General features: G+C 35.5%; 2 protein-coding genes across 6 annotated transcripts; both read right to left on the bottom strand.

Annotated features, from left to right (window-relative positions):
* Positions 1-1,349, bottom strand: LOC105114647 (cytosolic sulfotransferase 5-like). 2 transcript variants are annotated; one of them, XM_011011274.1, is made up of 2 exons: positions 121-1,349; positions 1-89 (listed from the first exon to the last, which is right to left on the bottom strand). In XM_011011274.1, the coding sequence occupies exon 1, from the start codon at positions 1,152-1,154 to the stop codon at positions 165-167; it is 990 nt and encodes a 329-aa protein (XP_011009576.1). In that variant the 5' UTR covers positions 1,155-1,349; the 3' UTR covers positions 1-89; positions 121-164. The 2 variants fall into 2 exon arrangements, with proteins under 2 accessions (XP_011009576.1, XP_011009569.1); XM_011011267.1 differs by having other exon boundaries at positions 1-96; positions 128-1,349.
* Positions 1,350-2,673: 1,324 nt separating this feature from the next.
* Positions 2,674-6,547, bottom strand: LOC105114628 (Translin family protein). 4 transcript variants are annotated; one of them, XM_011011248.1, is made up of 8 exons: positions 6,393-6,547; positions 6,160-6,287; positions 5,649-5,728; positions 5,329-5,470; positions 5,101-5,250; positions 4,581-4,782; positions 3,780-3,881; positions 2,674-2,952 (listed from the first exon to the last, which is right to left on the bottom strand). In XM_011011248.1, exons 1-7 carry the CDS (start codon positions 6,475-6,477, stop codon positions 3,781-3,783), a joined length of 888 nt encoding a protein of 295 aa, XP_011009550.1. In that variant the 5' UTR covers positions 6,478-6,547; the 3' UTR covers positions 2,674-2,952; position 3,780. The 4 variants fall into 4 exon arrangements, with proteins under 4 accessions (XP_011009550.1, XP_011009540.1, XP_011009532.1 ...); XM_011011238.1 differs by lacking the exon at positions 2,674-2,952 and adding an exon at positions 3,179-3,678; XM_011011230.1 differs by lacking the exon at positions 2,674-2,952 and having other exon boundaries at positions 3,195-3,881; positions 6,393-6,546.
* Between the last annotated feature and the right edge of the window lie 3,822 nt (positions 6,548-10,369).

Here is a 10,369-nt window from a genome sequence, read left to right as displayed (position 1 = left end):
TCATCGGTACTGCAGGGTGCAATGCCCATGCCATTATTGCCGACAGTTTTGATTGACAATACTACTGCAACATATGATAAATGGCCTAGATGATGACCTCGGCTTAACAACAAAAGATGCATGCTGATAAACAGTAAAGAAAGATGGTGCGGTCTTCGTGCGAACTAGAACTTTAAACCGTGACAATGCAACTTCTGCTCAGTGATCATGTCAATTTTTTCCACCATCTCGGCCGTGAGATAATTCATGGAATCACCAACTTCGCCTCGGCGAAAAAAGGCTTGATGCTCCTCTCCGGAATGCAGCCTTCCGATATTATTCACTTCTAAATTGCTCAGGTTTTCAAAACTACACAGCTCCAAGATTTCATCCAAGACACCGCTATTCTCTTCTTCAAGGGAAAATGGACACCCCAGGAATTCAGACAGTCTCCTTAATTGAATCCTGGGCTCATTTTTCATTTCCTCGTACTTTAAGAAAAATACCCTACGAGGCCTTTCCAAACTCTCTTTCCAATAACCCAAAACGTGGTCCCAAAATGGCCCATACAAACTCACTCCCCTGCAGAACTTATCAAAGGTTTCTTCAAGTGAACTAGGAACCCAATCAATGGGTCTCAATTTGTTAGTGAAGTGCCAAAGGGACACGAAAATGTCCTTAGGATTCCTGCACAAGTAAACAAGCTTGCAATCAGAGTCCTCCACAGATCTAGGAAGTGACAAGAGTGGGAGATGAGTTGAAAACAGCCTAGGAAAAGTGAAGTTGGTGAAGTCAAGAGTCTCTTTACCAATGTATTCCATCTCCAAGAAAGGCATAAGAGCATGAGGGTTGTTAGTGAGCAAAGGGTGTTGTTTAGTGTCAGGAAAGGAAACCCGATTCACCAAGGCAAACATCACTGCCTTTAACCAAGTAGAGCCTGATTTAGGAGTGGTGACTAGAAAGATATCGCCATCTTGGGCTTGAAAGTGTTTTTGGCAAGCTAGAACCCCTTGAAGTTGCCTAGTTGTGTGCCAAAAACCTTGGTATTGATGGAGATGTTTTGCCATCCAGCCTTTCTCAGTGGGCAAGGAGACGATCAAGTCTTTAAATTCTTGGGAGGTTTCATTTTCTTGCAAGTATCCGGGAAGAGAAAGAGATTGCTCGGGACAAGGCATTGTAGCTCGAGAAGAAGTGCTTTGAGATTTATGGGGTTGAGTACTATATTTTCAAAGGGAAATATATTCAAGTTGATTCTTAGATCATTCCCATTACCAATATATAGACTTGTAAAAACCAACCTCACATTTTCAATGATATGATGATAAATAAATAAATAACAAAATAATATATACAAATGTACAGAAGCAGGCAAGGGAGAGGTGAACATGTGCCAGCTGCCACCAACTCTTGACGTTTAGATAGCCTTCTTTTTCCCATCTTAATGTGAGGAAGCGGGTGCTGGTATTGAGGAAGCGACAGCCACTAGCTAGCATAGTTGCTCTCTAGGCGCATGTACAATTTAAAAAGATATTTTAAAAAATTAAATTAATAAAATAATATTTTAAATAATATAAATATAGCTTATTTTACTATATTTATTTTAATAAAAAAATTTATCTAAAGAGCTATTTATATTAAAATAAAAAAAATATTTTATTATTTTTTAATATGTTTAATGTTATTTTTTTTCACGTATTTATATTTATTTGTTCTACGGTTTTAGTGGTTTACTTTATTAATTTTGACTTTTTAAAAATATATATAAAAATAATATTTGTAGAATGAAAAAGATATTTTAATATTTTATTTAACTTCCCTTTAAAATATCCAAAAAAAATAAAAAAAAAAATCAAAATATTAATTTTTTATTTTTTTACTATCCAAGATACTCTAATTGACAACGAATGGCCTACACTCATAAACGAAGTGCCCTTTATGGCTGGAGAAAGAGGCCTTAATTTTTTATTTTTTTGCTATCCAAGATACTCTAATTGACAACGAATGGCCTACACTCATAAACGAAGTGCCCTTTATGGCTGTAGAAAGAGTCCTTATGGCTTTAGAAAAAGAACACATGATTGGATCCGAAGTTGCCTACCAAGATTTACAAGTTCGCAATGTAAAATTACCAAGATTTACACGATCTTGCACAATTGGCAAACTCTGGGATAAACAGAAAGGGAGCGTTTCAAAATTATCATTCAAGCACCGTGTCGTTTGATCTTTGGAAGGATTTCATTGCTTCAAATTCAAGCATTAGCAGCACGGTTACTTGCAGCTCCTTTCAAACCCTTCAAGGAACTATTTCCCTTAAGGTGTAGCAAATTATGTCTGCCTCTTTGCAGCACCATGACTGTCTATCACAAATATTGCAGCAAAGTCGAGAAATTAGTAGGACGATTCCAGTCAATTACTACGAAGCCCCTTTGCTTGCAAAGAGCAATGACAGTACTGTAATTAAGTATTCTCGTAGCTGTTTGAACTACAGTTATCCTCCGGCCAAACAGAAAGTTAACATCTCTCATCGGCACCCTCTATGAGGTACTTTTAAGGCTGTGTTCATAAAAATACGGTCGATAAAAGGCAAGATAAATGATGGATAACCTGTCTTTTTTTTTTTCTAGAGCGTCAAACCACCTAAATCAAGAGCATATAAAATTATAAAGGAAGGAAATGATGGGAGCCACTATACCTAAATAGTAAAAAAGATTAGAAGTTTTGGATATGTATCATTCTCCTTACTTAACCAAGTGAACAACCAATCCTTCACTTCTCATAGTTCACCCTCGTCCACACCCTAAGAAATCGCAATACATGTCGGGACCACACCTTACAAACACACCATGATAATTCATATAAAGTTCAGGTCCACTTTCACGTCGATCCTGTCAGATATCTTTGTGATCGTCTGGTAACGTGATCGTCTGGTATTGGCACAGTGCAGGTGGTCCTAGCCATATACTGATCCTCGACCTACAGGTGTAATTGACAATGAATGGTCTCCTCTAATAAACGAAGTGCCCTTTATCGCTGTAGAAAGTGCCCTTACGGCTTTAGAAAAAGAACACATGATTGGATCCTAAGTGACTTGATCAATGCGATAAAGGGAATCCTATGGTTTATTCTAGGCACATTGATCTTTTAAAGATGCAAAGTTCACTTAAGATTGACAATTATAGTCAAAAGCCCAGAGTGATTGTGCATAAAATAATATGTTTAACAAGTAAACCAGGGCAAGCTCTTCCTATTTGAAAAGCTGCTGCCTGCCAAGATTTACAAGTTCACAATGTAAAATTACCAAGATTTACATGATCTTACACAATTGGCAAACTCTGGGATAAGCAGAAAGGGAGCGTTTCAAAATTCTCATTCAAGCATCCTGTCATTTGATCTTTGGAAGGATTTCATTGCTTCAAATTCAACCATTAGTAGCACACTTACTTGCAGCTCCTTTCAAACTCTTCAAGGAACTATTTCCCTTAAGGTCCAGCTAATTATGTCTGCCTCTTTGCAACACCATGACTGTCTATCACAAATATTGCAGCATATGAACAAACTAGATTTCCTAGGACGACGATTTGCAAGGCAGGGAAGGAAGTCATGTGGACAAATCTTGCCCCCTTAAGTGATTCAAAATACTTCCATTGGCAAGGAAAAAAAACACATCTCTTCTAAGCATTACTGGACAAAGAGACTGCCCTGCCTCAGGGAAAACTCTAATGCAACTAGCATAAAATTAACCAAAAAAAAGGTACCGTAGGTAGTAAAAAGAGAAAAAAGTATCTCAGAGAAGAAAATACTTTATATTTCGACATCAGATACCCTCAACAAAAAAGAACTTGGCTCACTGGATCCCACCAGCGGGGTATATTCAGATCCTCTCACATGGACACCAAAGCAAGCTGCAACAATAACACAATTAAAAGATGCAGTAAAACTTGGATAGAAACATACTGAGGCAAAGTCTTCTCTGCTATTTTCTAGCTCAATTGAAAAAAATTTAACAGCCTGATACCATATTCTCACGCAAGATAATAGGTGTAAATACCAATAAACTATTGTTTAATTTCAGAACATGCTAAAATGGAAGAGGATATATACAAGATACCTCCACAAAATCCTGTTTCCTTCACTTACTCTAGGAAATTAAACAGACTCGTTCATGGCTTTTTACCTCTATACAGGCATCAAATTATTAGTTATAACATGTCACTTTATTAGAAGTTTGAATAAATGTCTAAACAATGCAGAAAAAAAATGGCATTGATTGAAAAGGATGAAAGATGTATCATGCAAAATTGTACCGCCATTTACTTGGAAAATCATGCCATTGTTATATCGTCAATGAACTGAAGATAAGCAGGCAAACACCAATATAAATACTGCTCAGGTTTAAAATCAAAATTTTATCAGACTTAGAACACTATACTTTGATTAGTAATTTTCCATTTAGCCTAATTCTATTCACAATATATCAATATATGGAATTCAGATGTGATACTGCTTCAACGAGTTAACATCTTCTATACATGTGCACTTGTAAAGTGAGATATGATTAATCACTTTTCACAATTATGGGCAAGCAAATTTGAATCAAATACCGTTTTCTATTTTCACCACGCTTTGGAGCATTGTATCCATCTTTGTTTTCATGTCAGAACTATCATCCATATATGGGACAATAAGGGTCAGCTCCCTGTAGATATCACGAACAAACTCACATATCTTCTTGGCATATTCAAGCTCACCATCTGATATTCGCCCAATCGCCAATCGCATCAGCTCCCCAGTCAAATCTGCAAGCTGTGCCAGCAGAATAAGCACCTCTTCCAAAGCACGCGCACACAATCATGTTATTGAAAGAGTAGAACCCCTTGGGAGTGTTTTGGTAATCATGTATATGCTAGTATATTTTGTCAACACAGATTTGTTTTTTAGTGCTGGAAGTGTGAGCAGCTTGCTTAGAAGATAAAATGACATTGGATCACAAGTTACTGTGCATAATATAAATTGCTACACCCTTCAAGTGATTGATTTCATATTGGCGCTATCACTTAACCGCTCACAATTTCATGTTACAAGACAGAATGTCGTGAATTAGGATATAGTTCAAGCAATTACCCCCAGCAAATAGTCAAGGACATTTATTTGCAAAGGCTCAACAGATGGTTCACTTAGCGGCAACAGAGTAGCATTTATTTCATCCAGATTTAAAAGAGTCCCAGTTCTGCAGAATTTACAGAATGTTGCGGCTTCAACGTATTCCTGTACCTGCAAAGACACCAGGCATAATGAGCCAATACACTACTGGACATCTGGCCTCAATAGGGACAGGGAAAAATATACAACCCCAGGAGAGTACGCTCGTCTTAGCTTCCAGAAATCCGTCCCTTGCAGTTCTTTCACCAACTTGAACATATATTGCTCTGTCACAGAAGCTAAATCCTTTTCTGCCTTGTCAAGAACTTCATCTCTGTTGTCCTTACTGATTCTATTATTACATGAGGAATGCAACGTTTACAGTCCAGTTGAATCACAAAATCAAGAATTTGGAGAGTGTCCTAAAGTGAAGTTCAACTGATATCATATGACCCAGAAAAATGACTCAATCACACCAGGAAGGTCAAAAGCTATTATGAAAAGGAAAACCAAATATCCAAAGACGTTACCTATGAACTTGAAATATGACCTTTTTGCTGTTCATGGTGATATCCCGGCTCGCTTTTACCACTCTTTCGCGTTTATCATTCTACAAGCATACATGATTTCAGTCAAGTATTACGGAAGCTTCAATAATTTAACAGCAAGAAAATGTATCGAACCACTAAATTTGACGCACAATCAGAGGAAGTCAACAATACAAGATAGTTATCCACGATCCACTCATGCAAATTGTAGTAGTCATCTTAACAAAAATGAAGCTGCCCTGACACAGTGTTTGATAATGAAATCAGAGAATGCATCTCATGGAACCGACTCGACCTGAACAGACCCATATCCATACCGACGGATTTGAAAGAGCAATCTCGAATATAAAAATAGCTATTTTTTTAATGAAAAATAACCATTCCTTCACGTATTATATAATAAACAGAAAAAATTGCATATTTTCTTAAAATTGAAACATGATAATTAAAATAAAATGGGAAAAAAAACAGAGAGAAGGAAATAATTATTTACAAGGTTATTGAGATAATTAGCGTAATTTCCAAACGCGTCCTTAAAGGAGGAAGAAGAAGACTCTGAAGTGCTGCTCATTGTCCTCGCTCTCTTCGCTGAGCTCTGTAACGCCGCCGCCCCCCCTGCAACTGAGTGATTAGTGTTCCATTCAGTCATTCATTTTTGTGCTAGGGTTTTTTCTTTCTTTACTGGCAATTTCTCAAAAAAAAAAGAAGTAAATTGCAATTAGATACCTTTATGGAGAAGATGAGGTTTAGGTTTCGAGGCCATGGTAAAGAGCCAGTGGACAGTACAGGAGGCGAGTCTTGTCAATAACATCTCCTAGCCTTCTTTTCCTGTTTTTGTTTTTTTTGTTTTTTTTTTTTTGGAACGCTTTCTCCATCAAAAATTGGAAAAATGCTGCTGCTTCTTTTATTGTTATTGTTATTATTATTATTATGATTATTATTATTATTATTATTATTGCAGAATCAAGAGATGTAATGGGTGGGCTTATTGATGGATTTTGGACAAGGCCCGCCAATTTCGACCAAGCAGAAATTTAGCTCCTTGCCCTTCTTTACTGTTTATTATTATAAAATTATCAAACGAAGGCAATCCAATATTAACATGCTTCACAATATTGACATCCACTAAATTTGAGATTATTAATAAAGCGTGATAGTTTTTATTTCTGTCCTTCTATGATCTTACTTACTCCATAACTTGCTGATAATGATGTTTTTTCAAGATCAGCAGTGTAAAATAGGTTTCGACAGGCTCCACTCTCATGGGGACTCTGGCCTTTCCTTTGTACCCATGGGCCTTTTGCCTATATTCATATATCCGTGAAGGTTATTTCTGCTCCTTTGAAAAAGAACAAAAAAAGTCACCGGAGCAGGCAGTGACACCGGACGTAGTAATTAACACTGTTTATAGGAGGAAAAAAATAGGAAATTTAAGGGGAGGGTCCCCCCTTTCACCGCATACAGTGTTTATGAGAAAAATGCTTAAAGGCTACTGTTTGGGTTGCCTGAATCTAGGAACTTCAAATTTCTGTCTTCTAGGTCAAGGTAACACCATGTGTGTGTGTTGCTTGAAAAATCTTTATCAAAACAAGCTTTCAAATATACAACGGGTTGCCCGGAAGACAGCGACGAAGTTCAAGGCACCAGCAAAAAATGAACGATCAAAGAGTTCTAAAAGTCAGCGGGAGAACACCGTCTCTTTGTGTTATATACGCCGGAAATCACTTGTTCCTTGAGTTCGGAGTTAAAAAAGGACATATCAGTTCATATTGGAGATGAGTTTAACGGTAATTTTATTTTGTGGTGGATGTTTTTTAAAATATTTATTATTTATAATATATATTTAAATAATATTTTTTTATTTTTATAAAATTATTTTTTATTTTACATATTCAAACCATCTAAAAATTTAATTTTAATATAGCGTTATTTGAAACTATAAACAATGCCTTAAACTCACATAAAAATAAAAATAATGTAACTCTCATGAAACACTTGTCATCAATGATCAAGAGTTAGAATCCTCTCAAGATCAATAAGGACTTGTATAATTATTAATTTTAAAGCTTGTAAAATTAATCAAAATGCTCACATGACCTAAGTATTTATGTTTATGTCCCAAATAATCATAAGTTTGATCCCTTGTAAAAACTCTGAAATATTTATATAATTATTAATTTTAAAATACATGTAATTAATTGAATTTTAAAATACATGTACGTATACCCTAATTAAATATTTACATTAATAATAAAAAAATAATAAGTGCATTTTATATATTTGTAAACAACTTTTTAATCTATATTTAGATTAAAAAAATCACCTTAATATTTTATACATAATTTTAAAGATACTAAAAAATCGCCACATGTTTTTTCGATCCAAACAAACTTTGGTAAGAATTCCTCCACCGCATTATCGGAACGCTGCTAATCGTGTTCGATCTTGTTTTTTATCGGAGTGGATGGTCATTGACCAGTGCAGTGGAAGTGTCCGATGATTTTTACACCGTAGAACATGGACGCCTTATTATAAAATTATAACATGTAACCAAATATTCGAGCCTTTTCTGTTTTTGGAAGCATTTAGAATAAGGGCTTGTCTTCTTGGGCAGGTGACATCTTTTTCATCCAGTAAAGTCCAAGTCCCCGTATCCCAGCAGCTATAGAGTAGGGCGTTCGGCTGTTAATAAAGCATGAGAGGTCATTCTCCGAGTGCATGTATAATTTGAATAAAACATTTTTTTTATTTAAATTGAACAAATATTTTGTGTTTGCGTTAAAGTATTTTTAATATTTTTACAAAAACACACTATTCATACCGATTGTTTTCTTCCATCCTGTGTATTTTATTCATCGAGCAATTCGAGGGATTTTACCTCGTAACGGATAAAGTTTATTTTAAAAAATTAAATACCAATGTATAATTCTGTATGTTTAAAGTTTATTTTAACAATCCCGAAATAAACAAATCAAAACCTCCCAGCTACATGAACAGGGACGCGGGAAAGATAGCATTTCTGGTCTCTAGTCACCGTCGTCCGTCAACGACATCTAATTCACTTCTTAGAGCAGATTGAACAAAAGAAACCAACTATTTAGCTTCTCTTCGTCTGTCTATGAATTCATTGAAGCTAGCTTAGTCTGTTGTTGTTATTTTGAGCTCGAAAGAGCATCAATGGTGAAAACCCATTTTGACTTGTAGCGGCTGTGATTAAGATTGGTGATGATGAAGGAAAAGGGAAATTTTGAAGGAGAAGGCGAAGGTGGTGGATGGTCTGTTCGGAGAAAGGGAAAGGATTAAAGTCTTTCCAATCGGGAAAAAAAGACATGTGGATGGAGTTAAGTCTTTTGATAACGATGAAAAATCTCAAATGCATATTAAAATTTTGATTAGCGTGTTCGGTAAAATTAATTAATTGATCAGCAATTTCTTTAATAGATGCTGAGAAATCATTAACAATAAATAAAATTGGGCCATGAAGCTAAGCAATGAATTTAGATTAAAAAAAATATGATCTCGTAACGTGTCCTGTCATTAATTATATGTCAATATTTTATATGAAGAAATAAAAAAATAAAAATTAAATTAAAACAAAATAACTTGTGATCATGGTTCCTTTGCTTTTTATTTATCTATCTTACGTTATATATTACATTATATCGTGGTCTCTTGATCCACTGGGTTTTAACTCCAATCATGTTGAAATTAGCTTTGATGCTGCTCCTTTGATCAAATAAGCCCAAGCATTATAATGAATTGTAAAGAAATAAAACAAAAATAAAAATGTTCATGAACCGAAATGAAAAGAAGATATCATGTTGGACTGATCATGATTAATCTAAATTAACTTGCTAAATTTATAATATGAGTTGGAACATAGACATAATGAATTAACCTAATTTGTCCGACCATCTCTTTCATTTCCCTTCATTTTTTGTTTTTTTTTCTTAATTTGTCGGGCCTTATATGATCTGGGATTGAATTGAATAGCTATCAAATAATTAGAAACCAGATTAAAAATTGAAGAGTTGCTGAAGATGGAATTAAAAAAATTTTGTGACTAGGGATCACCAGCAAATGAAGAAGCACGCCCGTTCAAGCAGCGCATGCAGCTTCTTCCCAGCTCTGTTCATGATTGTTTTTTATGTGGGGATCGAATCCTGGCATCCGGTTCTCCCTTCATCATGGCTCATGTTGGCGGCAAGCAAGCAACATGTCTCCGGTGGTCAATTCCTATTTTTCTTCGTCTCTCCCTTCCCCGCCAAACCTGGAAAAAATAGGAGAATACATTGTTGCCGTTCACATTGTTTTGGGAGACAGGTTTTGAGAATTAGTTTTTTTTATATAATTATAATAATAGGATAGGATTTTGGATGGATTACCAGACCAAGACAAACACCTTAGGAAAAGACTTGGCCATTCAAAATAAAAATGTCGTGGCTATGGAGCCACCTCTGCCTTATTTTATATGTATAAATTACTTCTCTATGGAGGCACACATCACAAGTCAACTCACCGCCCAAGTCCATCCCATGGGAATTTCAATGAAGATCCTGAATTCCTATATTCCTCTGTGGCCATCTCCTTTTTCACATAAATAAATCGGCTAAATTTATGAATCTAACAATAGTCATAGTTCATGACACATGTTGCGGATTAATTTGAACACTGAGACTCTTATTTTTTATTTTTTTTTTATA

Source organism: Populus euphratica, unplaced genomic scaffold (genome assembly GCF_000495115.2).
Source record: "Populus euphratica unplaced genomic scaffold, PopEup_1.0 scaffold5.1, whole genome shotgun sequence".
In the NCBI taxonomy this organism is placed as follows: domain Eukaryota; kingdom Viridiplantae; phylum Streptophyta; class Magnoliopsida; order Malpighiales; family Salicaceae; genus Populus; species Populus euphratica.
Note: the sequence above shows the minus strand (reverse complement) of the source record. Positions and strands in the feature narration are given on the sequence as shown.